This window comes from Alternaria infectoria (genome assembly GCF_024043175.1).
Source record: "Alternaria infectoria strain BMP 0036 chromosome Unknown scaffold_6, whole genome shotgun sequence".
Taxonomy (NCBI): Eukaryota; Fungi; Ascomycota; class Dothideomycetes; order Pleosporales; family Pleosporaceae; genus Alternaria; species Alternaria infectoria.
The window spans coordinates 1,469,983-1,497,482 of NW_026250695.1; the positions used below are offsets into that span (position 1 = coordinate 1,469,983).

The 27,500-nt window shown below is 53.3% G+C and overlaps 8 protein-coding genes across 8 annotated transcripts; 3 read left to right on the forward strand and 5 right to left on the reverse strand.

Moving 5' to 3' along the window:
- Positions 1-356: 356 nt before the first annotated feature.
- J4E92_004801 (uncharacterized protein) lies at positions 357-1,614 on the reverse strand (the record flags this gene model as incomplete). Its single annotated transcript, XM_051496189.1, has 3 exons — positions 357-760; positions 821-1,549; positions 1,602-1,614. 3 exons carry the CDS (start codon positions 1,612-1,614, stop codon positions 357-359), a joined length of 1,146 nt encoding a protein of 381 aa, XP_051354029.1.
- Positions 1,615-4,492: 2,878 nt separating this feature from the next.
- Positions 4,493-5,218, reverse strand: ATP23 (Mitochondrial inner membrane protease atp23; the record flags this gene model as incomplete). Its single annotated transcript, XM_051496190.1, has 1 exon — positions 4,493-5,218. One exon carries the CDS (start codon positions 5,216-5,218, stop codon positions 4,493-4,495), a length of 726 nt encoding a protein of 241 aa, XP_051354030.1.
- A 2,308-nt stretch (positions 5,219-7,526) lies between these two features.
- ARK1 (Serine/threonine-protein kinase ark1) lies at positions 7,527-8,793 on the reverse strand (the record flags this gene model as incomplete). The annotated part of the gene is made up of 2 exons (XM_051496191.1): positions 7,527-8,642; positions 8,692-8,793. The coding sequence occupies 2 exons, from the start codon at positions 8,791-8,793 to the stop codon at positions 7,527-7,529; spliced, it is 1,218 nt and encodes a 405-aa protein (XP_051354031.1).
- Positions 8,794-9,128: 335 nt separating this feature from the next.
- J4E92_004804 (uncharacterized protein) lies at positions 9,129-9,988 on the forward strand (the record flags this gene model as incomplete). The annotated part of the gene is made up of 2 exons (XM_051496192.1): positions 9,129-9,439; positions 9,490-9,988. The coding sequence occupies 2 exons, from the start codon at positions 9,129-9,131 to the stop codon at positions 9,986-9,988; spliced, it is 810 nt and encodes a 269-aa protein (XP_051354032.1).
- Positions 9,989-11,793: 1,805 nt separating this feature from the next.
- On the forward strand, positions 11,794-16,781 carry J4E92_004805 (uncharacterized protein; the record flags this gene model as incomplete). The annotated part of the gene is made up of 5 exons (XM_051496193.1): positions 11,794-11,833; positions 11,888-13,262; positions 13,313-14,890; positions 14,941-15,217; positions 15,273-16,781. The coding sequence occupies 5 exons, from the start codon at positions 11,794-11,796 to the stop codon at positions 16,779-16,781; spliced, it is 4,779 nt and encodes a 1,592-aa protein (XP_051354033.1).
- Positions 16,782-17,987: 1,206 nt separating this feature from the next.
- On the forward strand, positions 17,988-21,203 carry J4E92_004806 (uncharacterized protein; the record flags this gene model as incomplete). Its single annotated transcript, XM_051496194.1, has 5 exons — positions 17,988-18,016; positions 18,067-18,445; positions 18,491-18,898; positions 18,945-19,100; positions 19,146-21,203. The coding sequence occupies 5 exons, from the start codon at positions 17,988-17,990 to the stop codon at positions 21,201-21,203; spliced, it is 3,030 nt and encodes a 1,009-aa protein (XP_051354034.1).
- Positions 21,204-23,184: 1,981 nt separating this feature from the next.
- Positions 23,185-23,946, reverse strand: J4E92_004807 (uncharacterized protein; the record flags this gene model as incomplete). Its single annotated transcript, XM_051496195.1, has 1 exon — positions 23,185-23,946. One exon carries the CDS (start codon positions 23,944-23,946, stop codon positions 23,185-23,187), a length of 762 nt encoding a protein of 253 aa, XP_051354035.1.
- A 1,465-nt stretch (positions 23,947-25,411) lies between these two features.
- On the reverse strand, positions 25,412-27,274 carry J4E92_004808 (uncharacterized protein; the record flags this gene model as incomplete). The annotated part of the gene is made up of 1 exon (XM_051496196.1): positions 25,412-27,274. One exon carries the CDS (start codon positions 27,272-27,274, stop codon positions 25,412-25,414), a length of 1,863 nt encoding a protein of 620 aa, XP_051354036.1.
- Between the last annotated feature and the right edge of the window lie 226 nt (positions 27,275-27,500).

The following is a 27,500-nucleotide window of genomic DNA, read 5'->3' on the forward strand; positions in this document are numbered from 1 at the left end:
GGCGCGAGGTGGTTGGCGCGACGCCCGGTTAACGTTGAATTTTACGTCACGTGGCGCGTGCGCAGTTCACACGGTACTTGCGCAGGCAGGTCAAGAAGCACCATGACCCGAACGTACGGCGTAGTTCGATTGTGACAACGTTGGTGTTACATCGCTCTGGGGCCCCATCCATCCGGCCCACATAGTAGTACTTATCGCTTGAACTCTGGTCCTCAGAAACTGCAAACGATATTGCTAGGGATTGTCTGTGAAACCATCAAAGCGCGCGGTAGTTGGGACGACTATTCAATTCTGTTGACACGCGGCATGGTTTCCGCACTCTGCGAATGAAATATAGAAGTACAGAGATAGCCAGCTCATACAAAGTGTCCATCGCAGTCAAAGTTACCCTCCGTCTTGAAATTGCATGAACTCTCTTCTCCGCCTCCGGTGATACGAACGTTGTCGATCTTGATGTCGCTACAGCTTCCTTCACCACAAAGGATATAGTAGTTCTTTCCTTCCTCTGTTGCCGTACCAAATATGTTCTTCATGGTAATGTTTTGGATGATGACACCGTTCGTGGGGTTGCCAGTCGGCCCACCGTTTAGGTAGTCTTGCTGGATGTCGATTCCGTAGATGGAGATGTTTTCAACGCGAATGTTCTCGTAGTGGATGTTGGAGATGAAACCGGTGGTGTTGGAGTTCGACTTGATGCGGGCTCCGTTCTCGGCGTTAAGAACCACGGAGTCTGTGAATGAGATGTTTGTTACGTTGTTGTCTGGATAGATGCGGTTAGTAAAGTATGAATACTGTATAGCCGGATGATGGGATGGCATACTTGACTTTCCACCCACAGATCCGATGGAGAGACCGTGGCTGCCGTTGCAGTACATGTTGCTGACGTGGATGTTGTCTCCACTGGTGACAGCTACACAATCATCCTGGTTGATAACGACACTGTCGCGAACCTTGGTATGATTGGTGCTACTCAGACCGAATCCATCGCTGTTGTGTGCTGCAGGAAGGCCGTTGGAGCGGTTGTTGGGCGCATATCCGTCGCTGTTGTCCAGCGTAATGTGGTGGACATCCAGACCAGCGCTGTTGCTGATACTGAAGCAGTGCACCGGGTAGTTCTTGATGTAGATGTCGTGCACTGAACTGTTCCCAAGCACCTTCACCTCAATGAAGTGGTTTGGCTTGGTAGCGCCTCCGTTGCTACCCAGGCCATCCCACCAAGCCTGACCATTGCCATCAAGCACTGCGTCTTCTTCTGCAGTGATCTCGACATTGGTACCTGCTACCTTGATGAAGGCATAGTTTGCATCGGCATACTCCCAGAACGTCCTTCCTTTGAACGTGACCTTGGTACCAGTCTTCAGCTTCGACAGATCGATGCTTGAGTTTCCAGGGACCGTGATGTTATCGAGAGTTATGCAAGTGCAAGCTGCGACTGCAGCCGAGATATCGGAGTACTTCGTCACGTAGCAGGCATCGGTGGCCGCGGTTGCAGAAGGTGAAGGTACAGCAGATACAGTTCCCGCAGTGGCAAGAGCCAATGATGATGCAGCTATAAGTTCGTCAGTACAGAAATGGTCTAGGCTGCAAAGTGCTATTAGTACCGTGGAATCGCATAGTGACGGCTTGAATCTGACGTGAGCGTTAGGTGAAGATGAGTACACGGGATATCGACGACGCTATATAAATGTATGCAGGGTCTTGGGTCCCCAGATAATTTGTTGAAGAACCACCTGCATATTACCGACTAGTCGCCACATAATCTTGCGCTCGGCCGCTGTAGTGGTAGAAGAACTGCAGCCTCGTCATTTCCGACCCCAAAGCACAAGCACTTCAAGCACCAAAGCCAAGTCCAGACGATGCTTGACAGCAGTGCTATGCGAAAAGAGGTGTTTGACCCACAAATCGGCGTCCGGAAGCGTGCTATCATGGGGAACGGCTCGGAAGAACAGGGGGTACGGCTGGCCGGTCAGTGGCAAAAGGTCTAAGTCGTGTTCTGTTTGGCCGATTATTGCAGATGTACAACGTGAAACATTCATCCGGAATGCCACCATGACCGTAGTGGAGATGCGGAGTGACTGTGCGGAAAAAAAGGGTTCCGTCCAACGGCACGGCTACTTGGAAGCGTGGATGACGGGATGAGTGATCAGGGAAATGATGGGGGTCGACGGCATCTGCGGATGCTGTACTAATCCACGAGCTTTCGCGCAATCAACGAAGAGTGTTGAGAGGATTGCATCTTCGAACACGAAGAAGCGCCGGTATACAAACAAATATCGTGATGAACCTGCAATAACGGCTGAGCTGTTAGAGCAAGCATGCGCGTTGGAAAGTGATCTGGGAAAGGGCTAGATGACTAGCGGCTTGGCATAAAGATCGATACGTGCCCAACCTTGTAGCTCCTCGTCTTCTAGGCCCAGTGAGCTCTCACATTAACACACCGCCCACATCTTCAAATTTAGTATTTGAGAAGCGGAATATGGAAAGGGGTGCTGAGAGAGATTCTATGAACTCCGCGCCGCCTCACATCGACATGAGGCAGACACGCCGAAGAGGTAAGAACAGCAGGTTGAATCAGATGTTTAGTCATCTACGTCTTCAGAGTCAAGCCCCATGGCTGCGATCAGTCCCACGAAATCCAGCGCCGCGCAAAGGTCACATAGGTGTATCTTCACATCATTTCGCGACTCTCGGACCGAAATTGACGGCGCACATGCAACTCATGATGATCTCTTCCGATCGCGCAAAGAGATGGCAAGCCAAACAAACGACACAACACGATGAATATCAAAGCATATTCTGGTCGTTTGGAGAAGTTAGGAGGTCATTGAGTTGAAGGGTCTTGATCGTGAGCGAAAGTCGCTTTATTTACACCTGGACGCCAGTACACAACTGGACATCTTTTCGCAAGATGGCAGTGGATATCCACTTCTGGCGATCAAAGCTTCTTGATCTCGCCGAAGAGCCTCAGACACATATTGCCTCCTTGTACCAGATCTTTCGACAAATTTCCTTCGAAGATCGCTCTCGCACTTCGATGGAAGTCTGGAGGCTCATCCAATCCATCATAGCTCATGATTAGTACCGTGTTCATTTTCGATGCCCGATCAAACCTCCAGGTTCGTTTCCAGCGAGAAGCCAGATCAGCATGATCCAAGCATCTCTGGATCCCGAGGGACATGTGGACAGGCGAACGCGTAGATCCCATCAAACGCGATCTTGTCGATTTCGCTCGAGCATGAACCGGAGTAGCTACAGTAGACCTGAGCACCGACATGGTATCTTTGTTCATCAATATCGCAAAGCTCAGAGAATGACTGCCGCTAACGGTACAACAACCTATTCGCAATCAGCTATCAATCTTATAAATCAATACAAGGAAACTTACCAAGCCGACCAGACTCATACCCAACCCCACATCCTCGATCCTCGCCGCACCACCAGTCGAAGCCGGCACCGTCATTCCTGTCGTAGGAGTCGCAGTTGAATGAGTCGCAGTTGACTTCGAAGCAGCAAGAGAAGCCGCCACCTGTGCGGGCGACAAAGTCTTCGCCGGATTTCCATACGGCCTAGACGCCACTTCCGACGCGGTATCGTCATCAGGTAGGGGCACATCAGGCACTTCAAAGCCTCCAGTCGGTTTAGGTGCTTGAAAGCCTCCGGTCATTTCAGGTGCGTCAAAGCCTGGTGTCGCTTCAGGGTCTGGTCGGTCGGCTGGCCGGTATGGGTTGGGTGCTGCTGGTGCGGGTGCGATGGGTTCGATGATTTGGGGTTTGGGGGGGTTGGGGATGCGTGGTGGGGGGATGAATGCTGCTGAGGATGTTGCGATGAAGAGGGTGTACAGTAGGGTGTATGGTAACATTATGACAGGTATGGGATGTTTTGAGTTTGGATGTGATGATGAGGTATTGACGGAACGAGACTAGATGGAGAGGGATGCGCATCGCGAAATACTACTTGTTGTATATAGGCGTCCATGATCATGATGTATGTGGGTTTCAAGGCGCCCGGACTACATGGGCAGTGTTGTGCTAGCCGCCTATTGTTGTTGCGGCGCAGCGAAAATCAAGGGCGGAAAATACGCCCTGCAGCCCCGCGATTCGGGCGATGCACGCCATGGCTTGATGCGTAATTTTAAAGGTTGGGTGCCCAAAACACCAACCTCTGATATTTCCAAGGACTTGAAGAGGATGTGCTCTGATTACTCACATCATTCCTCAAGCCCACATCCTTTTCATGTTCTTGGCTACTCCTAGACGTAGTAATAGTCGTAGGCAAGAACATGAAAAGGATGTGGGCTGAGGAACGATATGAGTAACCGAGAGTTCTACTATCGAACCGAACAGAGAGGAGATGTGCGCGCCACCACGCCCTCTGAGACCTTACTTAAAAACGCCATCGCTATGCAAACACAAGGGTAATAACACACCGACAACCCACCGCTTCAGTCACATGTCTAAACGAACCAACCAACCACATCTCCTTGCTCTCCAGATCATCGATAAACCTCGTCAAACGGCCTGGTGTCCCGGAAACAACATTCCCACACCTCATTCACCACCTTCCCAGCATGCTCTTGATCCTTTATGCCCGGCCTCGCCATCATACTCAGCGTCGCCCTCCTTCTAACACAAGACTGTAATTGTTCCATGATATTCCATTGATTCCTCGTGAAGAACTCTCTCGAGAAACGGCATTCGCCGCTGAGTGTGGATGCGCGAATCTCTAGACAGGCCTGGTGGCGCAGGTTCTCGGGTTCGACTTTAAACTTTAGATGGTCCCACGCGTGAACCATCTCATGCGCCATGGTGTCTTCCTGGTGCCCGCGATTACGGAACTTGTTTGCGCAGAGCAGGATGCCGTGGTCGAGGGAGAAGCCACCGGATTGCTCATTCGTGCACATGCGACAGAGTATATTGTCTTTGTTCAGGTCGCCGCCTAGTTTGTACACTTCGTCCGACATGAAGCGTATGATGGGACTGTATTTCAAGAGGTATTCCTTGTTCGACTCGCAGCGCTTACATATCGAGTCGGCTTTTATCTTGTCCATTTCGTTGAAGTAGCCTCTCTCTAGTTCGATGTCGCGGGAGCCGGTCATGCGGCCGAGCATTATGTTGAAGGTGCTGCTCCATGTGTAGTATACGGGGTCGATCTTTTGGGGCGGCGGTTGGGCCATTGCGGAGAGGGATGCGCCGTCGGGCGCTGTCTCGGAGTTTGCCATCGTGATAGGGCGTGGAGTAACGCTCGAGTTTGGTTACAGGGGGATCAAGCGTTGGGTGTGCAGGTGTCGCGCGGCGTATGGATGTTTGGTGTAGGGCGTGGCATGTTGCTGATTCCCGTCGCGAAAAGTTTAGGTGGAGATGGAGATGCAGCTGGTAGCGCGGGGAGCCAATCGGAGGGTAGACGTCACCGCGTACAAGGGAAGCCGAAGATCGCTTGCGAGGAAACTTGGGCTGCTTACAGTCATCCATTGCGCGACAACACACGAGCTGCGTGTTCACATAGTACACGTCCTGGTGTACATATCTCACCTGTCTCTTCCCGTTTAAGACTACAGCCATCACCCCCTTGAGCCCCTCGTCACTCCCTCTGTCGCAATGGCCGTCCACATGCGCAAGCAGCCCGGCCAGCTCACCGTGGTAATAAAACTCGGTAAATACACAACCGTACATATGCCACATCGACAAGAGGAGAGCACCTAACCAACATATCCAGGAACGTCATCCATAGTCGACGAGAAAACCCACCAGCCCCTCCTCTCCATCCTCTCCCTCATCGTCGAGACAGCATGCAGTCTGCGCGCCGCCGGCCACCGCGTCGTAATCGTGTCTTCGGGCGCCATTGGTGTCGGTCTACGGCGTATGAACCTTCCCCGCCGCCCAAAACACCTCCCACAAGTCCAGGCGCTCGCTGCTATCGGACAGAGTAGACTGATGTCTCTATGGGACCAGCTGTTTGGCCACTTGGAGCAGCCGATTGCTCAGATCCTGTTGACACGGAACGACATTGCCGATCGGACGCAGTACCAAAATGCGCAGAACACTTTCATTGAGCTGTTAAGCATGGGCGTCATTCCGATTGTGAATGAGAACGATACTTTGGCGGTTACTGAGATCAAGTTTGGTGACAACGATACGCTGAGCGCCATTACATCGGCCATGGTCCAGGCGGATTATCTGTTCCTAATGACGGATGTGGACTGTCTGTATGACAAGAACCCTCGTACAAACCCAGATGCCAAGTCTATACCTGTTGTGGAAGACATTGCGGAGCTGGCAGCAGACGTCAGTTCGGCGGGCAGTTCACTGGGAACAGGCGGTATGAGCACAAAGATCGTGGCCGCAAGACTAGCGACGAGCGCAGGTGTCACAACAGTCATCACAAAGAGCAGTAAACCAGGCAACATCTCCGGCATCATCGCACACGCCGAGAAGCAAAGAAAGTCACGAATGTCAAGTCGAAACTCCGTCACCAACTTCCAAGACGAAGGCGCACCACTCGCACACGCCGCATCTCAAGACTCAAACCACGACCTCTCAACATCCACATCCACACTAGACAACCAGCAACTAACCGGTCTCTCCTCGCCCAAACCAGAAGAGCCAGTCCCCCTCCACACCCGTTTCCTCCCCATATCCAACCCCATCCGCGACCGCTACTTCTGGATTCTCCACGGCCTCGCACCCCACGGGACGATATACATCGACCAAGGCGCCTGGGCAGCCCTAAGTGACAAAGCAGGTCTCCTACCCGTGGGAATCGTAGAAGTAGACGGCCACTTCGCCCAACAAGAAGCCGTCCGCATCGTCGTAGTCAAACGCCTCTCCAACCCACCCCACTCCCCGAAACCGACTACTCAAACACCACCAACGCCCCAGCCGCCCAATACCCCCGGCGCCCTAGCTCATGGCGTCCACGCCCCGATTCCCATCCGAACACCACTCACCCACTCGTCCTCGTCTTCGTACTCGATGTCCTCTTCCCAGACACTATTGCAGCACCCCCCGAATTTCGAACTGCACAATCCCGCGCCGTTTGAGATAGGGAGGTGTGTGGTGAACTATTCTGCTACGGAGATCAGGCGCATCAAGGGATTGCATTCTACGCAGATTAGTGAGGCGTTGGGGTATGCGGATAGCGAGTATGTGGCCTTGAGGGAGAATATTGCGTTCTTTGGGGGTGAGAGGAGTAGGCCTAGTACGCCTGATTTTAGGCATGGGGAGAAGAAGGGGGAGGCGGTTGAGGCGCATTGAGGATCGTAGCGAGGCATGGGGTCTGGCAAGATGAGGATGTTCACGGTGCAGACATGGCATACTAGACGGTCCTTTGGGTGTCAAGCTTGAAATTTTTGAATTGAATGAGTTGTGGGATGTATTCCCAATTACGATACCAACCAACGCCAGCGGCAAACCCAAGACGCCGAGCAATGCGACTAAAGACAAGAAATTCAGTGACTACCGTGCGGAACGCCCCTTCGCCGTCGTACATGTTAGACATTATGTGAAGTTGGAACACCACCAAGACGAAGCTTAGTAGCTCTCCTCAGACTGCTCCGAGCTGCTGCGTACCTTGCCGCCCGATGTGCGCTCGTAAGCTCGCGAGCTGCCCTTGCAGTGCTTGAGGATCCAAGGATGTACCTCGACATCCTCAAGCGCGATTCGCTTCTCCGGGTCAAGCACGAGGAGCTTCTTGATGAGATCTCGCGCTTCTGAGCTGACGAAGCTCGGGACTGTGTACTCTCCCCTCGCAATCTTGCGCTGTGTCATGACCTGAGTGTCCTCGAATGGCGCTTCACCGACTAGGAACTCGTACGTCAAGACACCCAAACTCCATAGGTCGACCTTCTCGGAGTAGAAGTTGTCCTTGCCGCCACCGCGAAGCATCTCCGGGGGCAGGTAGTCGAGAGTTCCGCACATGGTGTTGCGGCGGTTGTTGGGCGCGTGTACCGACCAGCCAAAGTCGGAAATCTTGATCTCGCCGTGGATGCCGACGAGGATGTTTTCGGGCTTGATGTCGCGGTGCATGACGTGCTTCTTGTGCAGGTACTTGAGTGCCGCGGCCATCTGAGCGACGTATTGTGCGGCCTTCCATTCGGGGAAGCGTTGTTCCTTGCGGAGGTGCTTGTATAGTTCTCCTTTACCAGCGAATTCGAGGATGAGGAAGATGCGCTTTGCGTCGTGGAAGTGGCCAAAGAGCTTGAGGATATTGGGGTGCGTGAGATGTGATTGGATCTCAATCTCTCGTCGGACCTGCTTCTCGACTTTGCCTTGCTGGATCTCAGACTTGTGGAGCACCTTCAGGGCACACACGAAGCCTGACGAGCGCTCCTTGGCAAGGTAGACGCGACCAAACTTTCCCTTTCCGAGAGGCTTGCCGATATCAAACATGCCCAGATGCCATTGTTTGGGTGTTGCAGGGTTTGAGGGTACGGTGTAGATGGCAGAGTCGGTGAGCGTGCGGCGATGTGATTGGTGCTGTTCTGAGGGTCGGCTGGAGCTTGCTGAGATGGTAACCTTGGCAATGTTTGCCGTCTTTGCATTTTGCGTAGCGAGCTTCTGTAGTGTCTGATGGGGCAGCTTCATGCGGTTTGCAGCTGATTGGGAGGACGATAGGCCAGCTACCGATACGGTTGTGGATGCGGAAGGCTTGGTGCTGTTAGAAAGCGCGTCATTGAGAAGGCGAGTAAATACACACCTTCACCTTGTGGTAAGTGGATGTAGAAGTAACGTGCTCATCGTTCTCGTCGTGGATGGTGGTGCGCTCAAAAGCGGCTTCGAGGTTTGCGACGTCGGCCATGGCGATATCGAGATGCAAGCAGGAGCGACAGGAAGCAAGCAATAGGGCCACAAAAGACCACTGATAGCTATATTATGCTATGGGGATGGGTGACAGTTGGTGGGTGTGGATGTTTGCAGGGTTCGAGGACGGATGGCAGCTAGTTAACCCAGACAAACAAGTGGGTTTCGTGCGTTGTCAAGGAAACAGCCATCGGCCATCGGCGGTCGGAGCCCTGGTTCGCGCCCCACCACGCTGAAGCTCCCCGCCATCGCCATCGGATCCACCTGCAGGTGCCTGCGAACAATTTATACACACAGCATTCTATCAGGGTCCCGTCGCACAAGTCCCCAGCTATGGCTTCCCTCAATGGCGCGCCCGCCGACACTGTGGCACCTGGTGTCGCCGACACATCCATTACCAAGGAAGGCTTCAAGATCACCACGCGCAAACTGCCCATCCTCAAGGCCGGCCCAATAGAGGACATGACCAAGAAGCTCGGGATCGCGCCGCCCGAGATGATATTCGGAGACAACATGATGCGGATAGAACACGCCCAGAGCGGCTGGTACATCGAATTCAATGCCTTCGATGCGCTGGATCTGGTGGACAAGACGGGCGAGAAGATGTTCAAGGTCTCCTACTCGAAAGAGTGGCAGCAAAACAGGTGAGACCAAAGACGCAGCACGGAGAGAACCTGCAGCTAACTCGGATCAGACAGAAGCAGTTTGAGGACATCAAAGAGGTCGTTAAGCCGTTCGACTGGTCCTACAGCACAGATTACAAGGGCACCACACCAACAACACCCGCCTTCGAGCCGACCGAGACCCCGATACCACTCCACCTTCTCAAGCGTCCCGACCCGATACACTTCTTCGACGAGCTGGTACTCTACGAAGACGAGCTAGCGGACAATGGCATTGCCATGCTATCCTGCAAGATCCGCGTCATGCCACAGCGCTTGCTCCTCCTTGTCCGCTTCTTCATGCGCCTGGATGATGTTGTATTCCGGATACGCGACACGCGCGTGTTTGTCGAGTTTGGGGACAACGTGGTGCTGAGGGAGTACACGGCGAGGGAGGAGAAATACGAGGAAGTGCGGAAGAAGCTCGCAGGACGGAAGGAAGACGTGCTTGCGATAATGCGAGACCCTAACCGCTTGGCGGAACATATACCCATAGTGGAGCAGAAGATTGAGGGGTTGCAACTGAAGTGAGCAAGCGCGGCTCGACAGAACCTTGATCATCACTCATCAGCCCGAAACCAAAAGCACCAAAAGCGCGGAGGCACAACGGCGACCCAAAACTGCGTCGACAATCCCAAGGTCAGTCTGACCGGTGCGTACGTTGATTAGGCTTTCGCTCATCGCCTGTTCAGTAATCACGCAAACAACCAGGAAGCAGGCCTCTTGTCCCTGGAATCCGCCGTCTGACAGGCCTCAACCCAAGGCGATCTCTACTCTCGTTCCAGAATTCCTATCGAATACACGCCAATAAGCTTAGCTGGACACAATATCCTGATTATCAAATCGCTGCTCAGTACATACCGCCTAGACAAGGGGCCGGCATAAGGCCTGCATGTGGTCTGCATCTGGACGGATAGCAAAGGAGAGTTTCACCGCTCTCGAGCAAGATAGCCTTTACAATGCAACCCCGATTACATAAACGGATGTTGTTGACTGAAAGCTGTCTGACCTCCCAAGAGCGCCGCTACTAATGAGGCTTGCAACCTCATGCAAGGTCCATGGCTGATACAGCAGTGATGGTGCGAGTCTGAACATCTACGTACAGCTATGGTCAATGCCGCTCTGTGTCCTGGTACCGAGTTTGTGCGCAGTCGTCCAATGTATTGTTACGCGCCTCGAAATCTTTCTGTCACTGCGCCCAGACAGACCTCGAGTACATTCGTTTCTGGAACATATCCTGACCTATGGAAGCGCAGAATTGAAACTCAATCGCTAGACTCCAGCCACGTTGTCCAAGTGTCTTCGCTCGTTGATGCTGATCATCGATCCCACCGTGCGCGAACGTTTAGGGCCCGTAGGGCGGTTCCTGCTGTATTGCTTCCCCTCAAAAAGCAATTAGGTTCTGTCGATGCCGACACAAGCAAGTGACAGTGCGTTAGCGCTGCCTGACATAACCAAGGAGACGCGTCCGCCTGCCAACATCAAACGGAGATTACGTTCGTCCGAGATTGGCCTTGTTCAGGGTTCCGTTGTGCACCGCCCCATATTACGACCGGCGGAGAGTGGAAAGTTGACGCTCCTCAACAGACTGGAAATCACCGGCATTTGTACAACAGATAGCCGCTGCTCGGATGGTCCGGATGGCTGGAAATGACGACAAGGGTTTGTACGATAGGATAACGGGTACCGAAGACGCGAGAGTGCATGGCAGGCGTAAGGAGGATCCCGAGCGATCTCTCGTCCGAAAGCAGTAAGCTGTCGATCGCGGACCAACATAAGCGTTTTCGACGGGCAGCCGCAATCTTGCAGTACGACCACCAGAATCACGCAAAGACTGCGCATCGAGCGCAGAAGCTGCCTCGTCACGACAGCCACCGCATGTCTGCTTCCATTACGGACTGTGATGGTGGGCGGATTGCTTGGCAACACCCTCATCCGTGGCCGTCCGGGCTGTGATGTCATATTCAACATTGAGAAAAGCAGTCTCGGCGCCCAGTGTTGTCGCACTAATTGCGGCCTCGAACAAATACGCATCGAGCATGCTGAACTTGGATCCGCTCACTTTGAGTCCGGCCCGCGTAGCGCACGCACGTCCCAATCATCTACTGCGGCGAAGGACGAATCTCAATCCAGAGGCCCAGCCATCTCGTCCGACGCCATGGCAGATGGTGCAAGACTAACCGCGGCCATGGGGAGATTCCGCTATCCGGGGTGCTATGACAACATAGGTCCAAACGTGGCTAACATTTGATATATGTTAGATAGTCGCAGGTGGGCACCAGCAATACATCATCGACGCCGACGTTACTCGCCATCACTTGCCGTTGAGAATCACCATGGCTGACCACCAGTCCCACGGCGAGACTTTCATGTCGAGTACGTCGCAGTCACATCAAACACATTTCAGCACTTCCACCCAATCGGGGTCAGGAACCCAGACTCCTCCCCACGGCGTCACGCGAACTGCTTCTGGTCGTCCGACCTACTTCCCAGATGGCCATGCTCACGGCACCCACGGAGTCTTCTCATCACACTCCTACACGCATGAATCATCGACCACCCATGAAACATCGGCCGGCGCGGGCTTGTTTTCCTCCACCGATGGCATTGAATCCCAGCACCGACAAGAGGAAGTCGTGCCGCTCGAGAAAGTCAACACATCGAGCTCCTCGGATTCTTCAGACACGCGGTTAGGATCTAATGGACAAGCCCCCAAAGTCAAGCGAACCGGCACTTCATCCTCTTACGAAGATGCAGCCCCAGCCACTCTTCAACGACGGGTCACGCGGGCTGAGATCGACGACGACGGCAGGCAGGAGTTGGCGCGCATCTTCACCTCACAGTCAAAAGTGACTCAGCAGATGAGCATTGCGCAGCCAAACGATCCCCGTGTGGACCCATCCAACGAGGCCTTTGATCTCAGCAGGTTTTTGAACATGTTCCGGAACCAGCTGGAGGGCGAGGGCATCGAAATGAAGAAGGTCAACGTTGTGTACAAGAACCTGGACGTCTTTGGTTCGGGCAAGGCTCTGCAGCTTCAGAGCACTGTTTCAGACATGTTCATGGCGCCTTTCCGAGCTAAAGAATTCTTTGGCAAGTCGGAACGCAAGCAAATCCTCCACAGCTTCGACGGTATCATACGAGCTGGCGAGCTGTGTGTTGTGCTCGGACGTCCTGGCTCTGGTTGCTCCACGCTTCTCAAGGCTCTCACCGGAGAGCTTCATGGTTTGGACACTGATGATTCGGTCATCCACTACAACGGTATCCCTCAGGAGCGTATGCGCAAAGAGTTCAAGGGAGAGACAGTGTACAACCAGGAAGTCGACAAGCACTTTCCTCATCTGACTGTAGGTCAGACACTCGAGTTCGCCGCGGCTGTCAGGACACCATCAAACCGACCCGGCGGAGCGAATCGTGATGAGTTCGCCCAGTTCATGGCAAAGGTCGTCATGGCTGTGCTTGGGCTGAGTCACACCTACAACACCAAGGTCGGAAACGATTTCGTTCGTGGTGTATCAGGCGGAGAGAGGAAGCGAGTCTCCGTAGCTGAGATGCTACTCGCCGGCGCTCCATTTGCGGCATGGGATAACTCGACACGAGGATTGGACTCAGCTACTGCGTTGAAGTTCGTCAAGGCTCTGAGGGTCGGTTCCGACTTGGCTGGAGGTGCTGCTGCGGTGGCCATCTACCAGGCTAGTCAAAGCGTGTACGACTGCTTTGACAAAGCTGCCGTTCTTTACGAAGGTCGCCAGATCTACTTCGGACCCGCCAATGAGGCCAAGGACTTCTTTGAGCGTCAAGGATGGTAAGAATTCCAATATGACGAGACATCTGAAAACAACTAACGCACAACAGGTACTGCCCCCCTCGTCAAACCGCTGGAGACTTCCTCACAGCCGTTACCAACCCACAAGAAAGGCAAGCCAAAGAGGGCATGGAGAACAAGGTGCCTCGTACACCGGAAGACTTTGAGAAGTACTGGCGCGAGTCCCCTGAGTACCAGGCGCTTCTTGAGGAGATCAAGGACTTCGAAGCAGAGAACCCAGTCAACGAGCACGGCACTCTCGAGCAACTACGCCAACAGAAGAACTACATCCAGGCTAAACACGCTCGTCCCAAGTCACCTTATCTCATTAGCGTCCCGATGCAGATCAAGCTCAACACTCGACGAGCATACCAACGCATCTGGGGTGATATCGCTTCTACAGCAACACAGGCTGGTCTCAATGTCGTCATTGCTCTCATCGTCGGTTCCATCTACTTCGGCCACTCTACAGGCTCCAGCTCGTTCCAAGGTCGCGGAGCTGTCATCTTCCTGGCCATTCTCTTTAACGCTCTTACTTCCATCGGTGAAATCGCAGGTCTATACGCCCAGCGGCCTATCGTCGAAAAGCACAACTCTTACGCCTTTTACCATCCGTCTACCGAAGCTATAGCTGGTATTGTTGCCGATATACCTGTCAAGTTCATTCAGGCAGTCGTCTTCAACATCATTCTGTACTTCCTCGCCCAACTTCGGTACACTGCCGGACAGTTCTTCTTGTTCTTCGTGGTTACTTACATGGCAACCTTCGTCATGGCAGCTATCTTCCGAACGACTGCTGCTGTTACCAAGACCGCATCGCAAGCCATGGCAGGCGCCGGTGTCTTGGTCCTCATTTTGGTCATCTACACTGGTTTCGTCATTCGCATCCCCGAAATGCCTGACTGGTTTGGCTGGATTAGGTGGATCAATCCAATCTTCTACGCATTCGAGATCTTGCTTGCGAACGAGTTCCACGGAGTCGACTTCCCTTGCGATGCCTTCATCCCATCAGGACCCGGATACGCGCAGACAGGCGACTCGTTCATTTGCAACACACAGGGCGCAGTCGCTGGACAGACGTTCATCAACGGTGACAGCTACATCGAAGTCTCATACTCCTACTCTTGGAGCCATGTGTGGCGCAACTTTGGTATCCTCTGGGCTTTCCTGATCTTCTTCATGGTCACCTACTTCGTCGCTGTTGAGGTCAACTCTTCCACATCCAACACTGCCGAGCAACTCGTCTTCCGTCGTGGACATGTTCCCGCATACATGCAGCCTGGTGGCAAGGGTTCCGATGAGGAGTCTGGAGAGACGCAAACAGGAGAGCATGAAGGTGCTGGTGATGTTAGCGCTATTGAGGAGCAAAAGGGTGTCTTCACGTGGCGCGACGTTGTCTACGACATTGAGATTAAGGGCGAGCCGCGTCGTCTGCTCGACCATGTCTCTGGTTTTGTCAAGCCTGGTTCGATGACTGCACTTATGGGTGTCTCGGGAGCTGGCAAGACCACGCTCTTGGATGCTCTGGCTCAGCGGACCACAATGGGAGTCATCACTGGAGACATGTTTGTGAACGGCAAGCCTCTCGATCCTGCTTTCCAACGCTCAACCGGTTACGTGCAACAACAGTAAGTTTTCCAGCTTATGTCTGTCTTCTCACGAGTACTAACTATTTCAGGGATCTTCATCTCGAGACTTCGACCGTCCGTGAAGCGCTACAATTCTCTGCCATGCTACGCCAGCCAAAGTCTGTTAGCAAGAAGGAAAAGCATGAATACGTCGAAGAGGTCATCAAGATGCTGAACATGTCCGACTTCGCCGAAGCCGTTGTTGGTGTGCCTGGAGAGGGCTTGAACGTTGAACAACGCAAGCTTCTGACAATTGGTGTTGAGCTTGCCGCGAAGCCCAAGCTGCTGCTCTTCCTTGATGAACCTACCTCCGGTCTTGATTCACAGGTCAGTACAGTTGCATCAGGTCGTGTACGATCGATGATTACTAACTTCTGCGCAGAGTTCCTGGTCCATCATCGCCTTCCTCCGCAAGCTCAGTTCAGCTGGCCAAGCCATCCTCTGCACCATCCATCAGCCCAGCGCCATTCTCTTCCAAGAGTTCGACCGTCTTCTCTTCCTTGCCCGCGGTGGTAAGACCGTCTACTTCGGCGAGCTCGGCGAGAATTCCCAAACACTTCTCAACTACTTCCAGAACAACGGTGCACGCAAGTGTGGTGAAGATGAGAACCCAGCTGAGTACATGCTGGAGATTGTCAACGCTGGCAAGAACGACAACGGCCAGGACTGGTACGACGTCTGGAGAGAAAGCGAAGAAGCCAAGGGCGTCCAAAGGGATATCGACCAACTTCACGAGGCCAAGAAGAGCGAGGAACTCAATATTGCAGCGGAAACCGGTGGCGGCGAGTTCGCCATGCCATTGACCACGCAAATCGTCGAATGCACATACCGAGCCTTCCAGCAATACTGGCGCATGCCCGGCTACGTCATGGCTAAATTCGGTCTCTGCGCCATCGCGGGTCTCTTCATCGGTTTCTCTTTCTACAAGGCCAACACGAGTCTAGCAGGCATGCAGACGATCATCTTCTCAGTCTTCATGCTTACTACCATCTTCTCGTCGCTTGTACAGCAGATCCAACCCCTCTTCGTCACCCAACGCTCGCTCTACGAGTCCCGCGAGAGGCCATCCAAGGCATACAGCTGGATCGCTTTCATGATCGCCAACATCGTTGTGGAGATACCCTACGGCATCATCGCCGGTGTCTTCATGTTCGTCACATTCTACTACCCCGTCGTCGGTGTAAGCCAATCCAGCGAACGCCAGGGCTTGGTCCTGCTGTTCTGCATGCAGCTCCTCATCTACACATCCACCTTCGCCGACATGACCATCGCCGCGCTCCCCGACGCCGAAACAGCGTCCGGCCTCGTCTCCCTCCTCACTCTCATGAGCATCCTGTTCAACGGTGTCCTGCAGCCTCCGGATCAACTCCCCGGCTTCTGGCTCTTCATGTACCGCTGCAGTCCCTTCACATACTGGATCGGCGGTATGGTCTCCACCATGCTCTCCGGCCGCCAAGTCGTCTGCAGCGAACGCGAAGTCTCCGTCTTCGACCCCCCAGCCGGCCAAACATGCGGTGCCTACCTCGCCGACTACGCTGCCGTCGCCGGCGGCACGATTCAGAACCCAGACGCGACTGCAGGCTGCAACTACTGTTCCCTCAGCAACGCGGACCAGTTCTTGGCTGGTTCCTCGATTTACTACGGCGAAAGGTGGAGGAACTTTGGTATTATCTTTGCTTTCATCGGGTTCAACGCCGCTATCGCTGTTCTCACGTACTACCTCTTCCGCGTTGCGAAGCTGAGCTCGTTTAAGAGCTTCTTCCATAAGAATAAGAAGGGGGCGAAGGCGAAGGGGACGGCGGATAAGGCGCAGGAGGGTGCTGAGAAGGCGGCACAGCAGGGTGGACATCCTGGGGAGAGGAGTGGGGAGAAGGATGCTGGGACTGCTTGAGCGTTTTTTTTGAAAAGTAGTAGTTGATGTTTTTTTGAGCGACTTGTTTCTTTTCTCTTTCGGATGCATAGATTCTTTGGGTTATCTTGTTTAATCAGTAGGTAATGTTATATTTTGATCTTCAATTATTCAGCGAGTGGCTCCGAGGTGAAGATGAGTGAAGTGAGTCTGTCTGGAACGTGCCAGGAGTTTTCATACTTCGGTGGTATTTCACAAGACTGACAGTATCATCGTAGATATGATATTCGTAATTTTGAAAACTAGATTTTTCTATCTAAAGTTAGACTGCTACATCACGAGTGCGAGCATCTTTACACGGCAATCGTTTTCGGCCAGTTTTCGCCGACAGCTTGAATTTTGCTACACTGCTGCGAAAGAAGCTCCTTCGCTCACGAAAGCGAATTCTAGGCGCATTGGTCTTGAAGTCATTACAACGCGAAAACGTCAAAGTGGACACCACCATGACTGTGTTTCCATACCGATACGAGCATGACGCTGACAGCCGCGTGTGCTTGGCGCCACCACAAAGTGAGGCGCATGCATGTTCCCGCGTCTGAAGACATGTAGGTACCCCACCATTCGCTCGCAAGAAAAGCTGCATTGATAATAGCTTAGCGCGGGGCTGATGACGACTGCTGTCTCGTAGTGAACTCGGTGTCGCAGTGGCAAACATCATGGTGAAGAAATGAAGAAGAGTTGATACCGCTAAGGGCGACCAAGAGCGGCGATCACAAGTTGCGCACGTCTCACAGCGGGGCGAAGCAGTGAAATAGCTGCCGTGATAGCCGTCTCGTGTGCGTGATGTAATTGCGGACGGTTCCTGGAGATGGTGTCCCAGGGTCCGATCGGCGACTGCAGGGTGTCTTCACCCATCGAATGCGATGTCGACGCAGCGAGTGGCAGTGGACGAAACATGGGATGCGTCGTAGAAGTGCGTATTTGCGTATAGCAGAAGCGCTAATTGACGTTCGACTCGGGGTGGGCACGGACTTCTCCACCTCCCGTTAGTGTGAGGGTCTCTAGCACAGCCCGGTGGTATGGCTGCAGGTGCCGGGCAGCCGTGCTCCCAGTGACGCGGGCCTCAGTACAATCACTTTCTCACGTCGCTCAATTGTCCATCACCATCGGGCCATGTTGAGCGCTGCCTGTCGCGACTACTTGTTCCCCCCACCGCTGTAAAGAACAGCCACGAAGAATGCGGCGGTCATGGACAGGAAGGCCCTCTTCTTCCCGTGGTAAGCACAGTCCTAGGCTACCAGCAGCACACCAGCTGACAAGACAACAGCGGCCTCGTCCTAGCATCCGGTTACCTGAGCACTGCAACCCCCGTCGACTACTCCTTCGCCTTCGACAAGCCGCTGCACACCGTCGCCATCGTCCTGCTGCTGACTGGCCTCGCCGTGGTCGCAATTGAAGCCTGGTCGTCGCGCAGTGCACAGCCGCAACCGCATACAAGATATATCGCCATAGCCCTGAACCAGGTGCAGAGCAGACCGGCAGCCGAAGAGATATGGACAGAGGCAGGCCAGCCAGGCCGGCGGCGAGGATGGAGCGTCCGGGCTGTCGGCGCGCTGTTGGCCGTCCTGCTGTTCGCGATATGCGGGCGCATAGCCATCTTCTACCGCGTCACCAAGGACGTCGAGTGCAGCGGCCCCTCTGCATTGGTGCGCAAATCTCTCCCATTCTTCCAACAGTACTGATCGATATAGTCATTCCTTCCCCTCGTCGCTGCCCTCTACCACAGCATTCGGCACCCCAGTCAGCGACAATACCCCGCCTGGAGTGCTGACACGCGCCCGCGTACCCAGCTCGACCGCGTCTACGGCTTCATCTTCGACGGCTCCACGCGATACATCATTCCCTCTTTCCTGCTCTCGGTTAGCAGCTTCCTCGTCATCATCAAGTCCAGCTCGCTGCGCTCCAACTACATCTGTCCCATCGCAGACTCGACGGCAACCGCCATTCCTTTCCTTCAGTTCCTCGGCTTCTTGCTGGACTGCGTCATCGTCCAGATAGCATACCGTCTGATCGACGATGGCATCTCCGAGGCGGACGACTGGACCATCCATCTTCCAGATGGCACCTCGAATCACCTCTTAGTCGGCTTGACCCTTACTGTACGTCAATCGCCTTCATGCACCATACACATCTGACCCTGAACAGGCATCTTCTTTGGTCCTTCTAGTCGCCGGCATTATCATATACCCCGCAATGCCTGAGCATCGCGAGTGGATGCTCTCGTTTTCGTCTGAATATCTCCTTGGTCTTTTGCGTTTATCGTTGATGATACCCTTTATGACGTTATGTTTCCTCAAATCGGTACGTCACTACATCCCGTCTGGTACTCTGTCGCTGACCTCTCAGGCTCGATTGTATGGCGTTATGAGCGCTTTGCTCCTTGGTGCATTTTCCTCTGCATACATTGGCGTTCTCCGTGCTCTGGGCACCGGCGTGTCGTATTCGTTCCCACCAAAATCCACCGTCGGACTTGTTTTGTGTTTGACTCTGCTCACCATTGCGCTCATCCTCTACCTCGTCACAGACACCAGCATCGAAACCCGCATACGATCGAAAGTACCCATCCGCCTGGGCAGGAACCAGTCGGCTGGATTTATCGTACTTCTCATCGCCTTCTCCATCGGTGTTGTCGTATATCGTCGGCACGGTCCCGTTCTCGAACATCCCATCACTACCTTGATCGATATCGCGACAGTCCAGCACGACCGATGGGCATCACAAGCCTACCGGAGCAAATCCCTCTCTGAGGCCGTTGTGCAATATCGGAAACGTTACAACCGCGACCCTCCGCCGAATTTCGACAAGTGGTATCACTTCGCCATTAGCCGGAACTCCATTGTAATCGATGACTACGACAATATCGAACAAGACTTGGCACCCTTCTCTTCCTTCAACGCCGATGATCTTCGCTTGCGTACTGCCACTGTCTTGGCTACGCATGAGGGGGTCGGTGGGCTACGCATAAGAAACGGGAAGGTGGAGGTCTTCAACAACGTACCCGGTACACATCGTTGGATGATGGATGGCGCGGCGGCCATGATCCAGCAATTCTCCGAATCGCTTCCAGACATGGATCTTGCCCTGAACCTGAATGATGAGAGTCGCGTGGCTGCACCGTACGAGCGGTTGCGAGATGCGCTTGACAAACCACAGCAGTACCCCTCCCCTGACTCGTCTCGCCCAGGGAAAGACTTCAGCGCCGACCGCGCGGAGAAATGGCTGGATGTGGACCGCGTACGAACAGACCCGCATTTTTTCGTCGACGCTCGCATCAAGCATTCATATGAGACTTTCGGTTCTGTCGCATGCCCACCTGAGTCGCGCGCACGGAAAGAGCGGCATTGGCAGACGAGATCCTTCTGTCACACTTGTACCCAAGGCCATTCCATGGGCGCATTCGTGGCTAATTGGAGCTTATCATCAGAACCGTGCCATCAGCCAGATATCGCCAATCTACACGGCATGCATCTCAGTCCTGCTAGTCTCATGGGTACTCATGACATGGTTCCAATCTTCAGCCAGAGTCGTGCTCTCGGGTTTGTCGACATCAGATATCCATCGCCGTGGAATTACTTGGGCAAAAGCAAGTATGGATTCGATGAAAAGTTCCCTGATCCTCACTTCCAAGACAAATCGGATGTCCTCTTCTGGCGCGGGACGACTACGGAAGGTGTCACTACCCATGGCACCTGGAAGGGTATGCTTCGTCAACGAATCGTACATCTCCTGAACAACGAAACATCTCGCCAACCAATCCTTCTCCCGAAACCCGACCACAGTGGCCACTTGGAGTACATGCTGAAGCGCACTAATGACATTAAAAGGCTTCTCGAGACAAAGACTGATGTCCGCCTAGTGGGTCCGATAGCGCGCTGTGCAGGCCAAGATTGCATCGACCAGACACGCGAGTTCGGTTTCGGTGATCCTATCGACTTCAAACAGCACTGGCGCTACCGCTACCTCTTCGACGCGGATGGTGCTGGCTTTTCTGGTCGCTTTCTCCCTTTCTTACAGTCCAATTCTGTGGTCTTCAAAGCTGCCTTATTTCGCGAATGGTACGAAGGCCGCCTCACTGCCTGGAAACATTTCGTTCCTGTGGATCTTCGCTTACACGACCTCTTCTCTTCGCTCGCTTACTTCGGTGGGTATGGTGTCGAGGCGAGGAATAAGCGCATGATGGAGGGTCATATCAAGGCTGCAGAGAAGATCGCACGAGATGGCAAGGTATGGACGGAGAAGGTGTTGAGGAAGGAGGACATGGAGGTCTACATGTTTAGGCTGTTGCTTGAGTGGGGAAGGCTTACAGACGATGCGAGGACGGAAGTGGGCTTTCGCATGGAGAAAGGGAAGTCTAAGGCTCGTGAGAGGACGAGTAGTGTTGAGCGAGAGGTGGAAGAATTGTGATGTATTGGTGCAAGGCGTTTAGACCATGGCGTTTTGGTGGGATAGCATTGCATGGCGCATACTCCTGTCGGAGCACAATTACCGTTTTTCTGTGTTACTCGCGAGTTGGGTGTGCATTATCTGCGATGCGCTGGTGATGGTGATGATCATCACCGTAACCTCTCTGCTAACCAGCTCCAGCTGTGCGCCCTGACAATCATCCGAAAAGTGGTCTATATAAAGTCGCGCTTGGGCATTTACCCTACTTCCTTCCTGAGAAATCACTTTTCTTCCGAAGTTTTCCAAAAGTGCTTCTTGATTGAGTTATGTGGTGCGGCTCCCTCCAAAAACATGCAGAAGAAAGCGATGTGCGCGGACGGTGCGACTGCGTCTTCGCAAAACGACTCAACAAAAACCTGGATGTCTTCCCCCGATGATCTGCTCGGAGTCTCATGCCCCAACGCACCAAAAAAGCGATCCACATTTATGATGTCTGCGAGCTGCGGTCTTCGGTCTCCCCGAAAGATTTTGGCAATGAAAAATGAGGTTGACGTCGCCATGGTTGAGCGGCAGCGTACAAAAAAACAGAATGTACTATCATGCGTCTCTCGTTCTCCATCTACCTCTTGCGCATGCAATCATCAAAAATCACTGGACATCGGGCCATGGTGCGAGCAGAAGTGACCCTTCTCATACCAAAAGTGAGACTGGTAGAGTTCATGTGTTCAGCTCCTCGCTCGCCTCGTCCCCAAAAAGACTACCCACGTCTGCGATGTGCTGGCTCTGTCTTCTGCTTCCTCGGTCTTCTCTACGGAGCACAAAAACTTTTCAAAAAGATCAAGGGTCTGTTACATGTCGGTGTGTGCTTCCGCCGGGCTTGATGCGCACTATTCGGACCTAGTGTTTCTTGGCTTAAGGGCGTATATAAACCTCCCGCTGGACACTGAAATGCTGTTCTGTAGTACACACTTTCCTGAGAGAAAATCAAAGGCACTGATTACAACGCGATGTTCTCCTTCGGCATCTTCTGACTTTTCGAAATAAGCACGCGGTCGACCCTTCTATGCTGTTCCTCCTCTTCTTTCCAAAAGTCGGAACCAGCATCTGGAATGTTCTGTGCGTCTGCGACTAGTCCACCAGCCGCACAATATATAAACACTCTCTTGCTTCCATCATTCTTCACTTATCGGATCCCACTACTTCAAATCACTAAAATGATCAAATACATCGCAAATGGCTCCTTCCTTCGCTTCTTCCAAAACCCAAACTTGCTACACTTATGTTCCTTTGCCTGGACTCGTGGACATTTCAGACCACTGGAAGCTCTGGATATGTCTTGATCATCATCTTCTGAAAACAGAAGAAATTCTGCACAAAGACATGGAGAAGCAGCGAGGTTTCGGATACGCTTTTCAAAGCCTAGTCAGATCGCGATATGACTAAAACGTCTGTGCTTCAGGTTGTATATAACGCAGCCCGTCCTTCCTTCTACTCAAACTCTCCAAGGATCCTGAGTTCCTCGTGGACTTTCCAAAAGTATCTGCAGCTTCCCCCATGTGTCGACCTTCTTTTCCAACGAAATGAAATCCCAGTATACTCATGAGGTGTCTTCCTTTCGTCGCCGCCAAAACAAGCGCGGTTAACGAACATGTCTGTTTTGCTGAAGTGGGTTTAATCCGCAGCACTCGCGTCCTAGTACCTAGACAGCTCTACAATTATGGTTCTTGTGCATTATGTCGTTTCTATCAGCTACTGCAAATATGGCGTTTTCCACCGAAACGATGTTATCGATGTTTTCTTGCACTTCCGCTAGCCCTAGATGGATGTTAGTTTCAGGAGAACCGACGTTCGGCTTATGATAAAATGATGTATAGATCTGCCTGACATGTCTGTTGGGTTTACAACTCTGCACCTGGCAAGTCGTACTATCTATCAAACGACGCGCGATACAAAGGACACCCAAAACTTCACTTGATCGTCGCTCCACTTGCTACCCCAGCGATTACCACGGCAGTGTAGTTCCATCCCAATTCTGGAACGTTCCCGAAATCGACCTCTCCGCCTTATCCAGCGTGCTCAAAACCCCGCCCACACTCTGCTCAACCTCAATAGCACCCGCGGCCTTGAGTGCCTCAGGCGTACCCATAGTGTTCCCCATATCTGTGACCACCAAACCAGGATGCGTCACGTACGATGTGAGCCACGGCTCCTCGAAATGCATCCTGTTCACAGCCCAGTTCAGTGCAGCCTTGCTAGAGCCATACGGGCTGAACTGTTCTGGAAAGCCAGCAAGACCTGCCTGGGCGCCCATGCTGCCGATGACCGTGGAGATGGCAAGGAAGATAGGGTTGCCGGACTTGCTGGCTTGAAGCAGCGGCTTGACGGCCTGGAAGAGGAGGATGGGGCCGATGGTGTTGACGGCGAAGTGGTCGCGGAGTGCATCGGCGGATGTGTTGGCGATTGTGGTTCCCGAGTGCGCGATTCCGGCGTTGGCAATCACGATGTCGAGAGAAGTGATGCCATGCTCGGATTTGAGCTGAGCGACGGCATTCTTGGGGTCTGCTTCGGCGGATGAGTCGAGTTTGACGATGACGAGTTTAGAACCCGAGGCTTTGGGCAAAGACTCCAGTGTTGAAGTGGACTTGGCGACGTCTCGGACTGCGGCGACCACAGTTGTGTTTGGGCGTTCAAGCAGGCTTTGGGTGAAGCCTTTGCCGATGCCGCGGTTGGCTCCGGTGATCAGATAGGTAATGGGTGAAGACATGGTTTGGTTTGCGGTGGTTGCTATGATGATGTCGAATGTGTAGCAATTGGTAGAGAACTGTAATGTTATGATCCACACGATGCACCTCTTCCTTATGTAGGCTCCGACCTGACATGGAAGAGGTGATAAACCCCGAGGCCGAACATGCTTAACAATCTTTTGGTTCTTTCTGGCGTGCTCGTGCTGGTGAGGAAAGGTTCCATACGAATGATGCAATCCGTCCAGAAGGACAGTTTGTTCGTCCGGTGCTGAGAGTTACGGGCGCAATCTGGTGAAACACCTAGACTGATCAGTCGACCTCGGGATCTAAGCATTGCCCGGTGGGTGATTAGTGAACGTTGAGATTTCTGGTAGCCGGACCGATGTTTACCTAATAAGCCCGGCTATCCTAGACTAAGTAGTCTACCACGCAACATCTTCATGAGATACGCTGTCTGATTCTAGCCACTAATGCCTCTTGATTACACGTTTTGGCATTCGTCGGCATGAGGATTGGCAGATAGAAAAGGATGATCAGTACATGATAGCGCATGTAGTAAGGCAAAGGCGACCTTGGGAACCTGGCGGACAATCCTCCGTGAACCAGGCGTTGCACCAATTGTTCGGCGGTATTCGGGGTTACGTTGACCTGCTGCATAGCCATCTCGCACGCAATGTTAACGGTTCAACCTGGAAAGCGGGGGTTTCTTTGCAACTATGTTACTTCCCGTGGACTGAGGTCGAGATGAATGATTACCTATGCATTTCGGCATGGAGGTAGGCGGCGTTAGCAGGAGCGGCTGCCGAGGTTGCCGAACTCTGACCGAGTCGAAGTCGTCCATGGTGCCAAGAGAGCTTTAGAAACGTCCTCTTTCCATCCAGATGTCGCTTCGCCTCTCTAACTACACATGGACACACATACGACGACTTGACTGCTCTTGCCGCGTGCCGATGCATTGCGGAAACTGCTTCGTATATGCTGCTGCCTCCCGAGGTCGGACAAACCGTCATGACATCCTGACAACAGCTGGGAACTGGTATACACCGCACCATCGATTATTCGCAGATTGTCCCATCATGGAGTCGCCCGGATCGTAAAAGAAGATTGGGACGCAGCAGTGATAGACGAGGCTGATAAGGAAATGGGCAAGCACGCTCTACCTCAGACGCCTCAGGCTACACCGAGCAGCCGATTTCTGGCAGCTTCGACGATCAAAATACTCATATCCTGCTGCACTTTTATCCTTCACGAAGCTCGCAATCTAGTCACAGATGTTGAACGCTAGAAAGTCTGCTTGCATGCCCGCGGCACCCGAAACTTCATCAACATTCGCAAAGGAAGTTCAGTCGTCAATAGATAAGAGGGATAATGTTCGACAAAAACTTGATATTCATTCGTGTGTCAGCGACCCTCCATCAACGGCAAGAACAAGAGCGGCCAATCTGGATATAATAAAGTCTGTACAGAGAAAAGAAAGTCTCGCTTCTAAACACGGCAAAGCTTGCCGTTCTCATTCGGTAGGCCGTCCACGCTCTCTACCCTCCACCTCTCGCTACCCACACCGGTAGTCGCAAAGAACACATCCTGAGGGTCAAGCTTCTTCTTCAACTCCAACAACTTAGGGTAGTTATCACCGAAGAAAGCATTGCCAAAGTCAGGCTCGAGACGATCAGCCTCAGCAAGGTAGGATCCAGCACCAGGGCTAATGTCTCTCCAGGCCTGCATATCGCCTGCCTGGAACTCCTTGCGGATCCTCAGGATCTCCTCGGCGGTGCTGTTGATTGGCCAGCGTACGGATTGCATGCTGAAGGAGACGAGCGGGCGCCAGTGAGTGTTGACAGCGTTGTCAGTGTTGTATGGGTCTTTAGCTTGCATGTTGAAGTGGACTTGTACGCGGTTCTTCTCGCTCGATCGGCGGATGTTCTCGTATACTTCTTGACGCTTCTCCGCTGTCTCGAAGTTGGCGCGGGGGAACAGGCGCGATGCAGTCGCTACGTTGGGCTTCTGAACGGCTTCGAGAGGGAAGGACGAGCGCCACGCGTCGTAGTAGTTGTCGAAGTGAGTGATGTTGGGGTCATACTTGACACCCAAGTCATCGAGCTTGTTGAACCAGGGCTGAAGGAGTGCGGTGGCTTGCTCTACATTCTTGCCCGGCGCGAAGAAGGGCGAGAATGCGAACGCAAAGGTGCCGTTGGAGGGGATAAGAGTCCAGTATGTGTATGTACCGGCATCGGCGTTGTCGATCCACAGGTCGACGTATGAGCGGATGGCGGCCCAGAACGTCTCGTTGCCTGTGTCCTTGGAGTTGAAACCAAACCGGGAGGCTGTGACCTCAAGGTCGGGGTGGGCCTTGACGGTCACGGAGGTGACGACGCCAAAGGTACTGCCACCGCCACCGCGCAGGGCCCAGAAAAGATCCGTGTTGGAAGTAGAGTTTGCGACGACGAACTCGCCATCAGCCCTAACGACCTCCATGGAAAGCACACTGTCAGCGCCAGTGCCGTACAGTCCGGTCAAAGGAGAGTGACCACCTCCTTGGATGTATCCTCCCATGACTCCGACCGTCTCGCCTTCACCACCAACGACGATTCTGCCCTTCTCAGCGGCAGCCTTGTAAATCTCGAAAGCCTGGACACCAACACCGCTCTTGAATGCAGGGCCAGTGTAGTTGAGCTTCTCATCGACATACTCTTCGATGTACTCGATGTCCTTCATGTTGTGCGTCCAGATGCTGAGAGCATCCTTGCCGCCACTCTTGCCCAAGAAATCGTGGCCAGTGTTCTTGACGACAAGTCTGACACCCGAGTTACGAGCGAAGTTGACGGCGAGCTGGACGTGCTTGGGTTCAGTCGCGTTGACAACGTACATGGGGAAGCCTCCGCGAGTACAGCCATGCGAGTCGTAAAGAACCGGTGGGGCACAGGTCAGGCCTTGAGCGACTGGGGACATCATCTCAATAGGGTCGATCATATGGATATACGACTTCTGCCATGCTGCCACAGTGTATTCGGAGCATTTTGCGGCGTTGTAGTCTTCACCAGGGTAGCACACTGCTGCCAATGGAGTGGGTGCACTGATGACGCGGTCGCCAGTGAGTTTGCTAAGCTGCGACCAGGCCTCATCGGAAGGCCATTGGGGGTCGTCGGGGTAGACTTTGCATCTCGAAGAGTTCGTTGGTGTTGTAGCGTCGAGCGAACCGGGGAGGAAGAGGGACCTGACTGCTGAAGTGACGCCTTGGAGGTCTACATCTACATTGAGGGTGTTGGTTCCAGCCTTGGCCGATAGGACGGGTGATGCCGTGGTTGACGTCGCAGCCAAAAGTGTGAGCCACACAGCGATGGAAGCCATTTTGAATAGTTCGTCGGTGTAAAACGACGACTCAGTGTTTCACCGAGTGTACCAGTCTTTGGCAATTGATCGTCTCCCGTCGAACGACTGCAGATCTACATGTCTGTCAGAAAGTTTCTTTTTGCCATTGACGGCCGTTACTCACTGTACCTTTCCCCTGGAGCTTGCGGCTGGTCTGCGGATGACGGACCGTTGCGCACTGAGACGAGAAACAAGGCGATAGTCA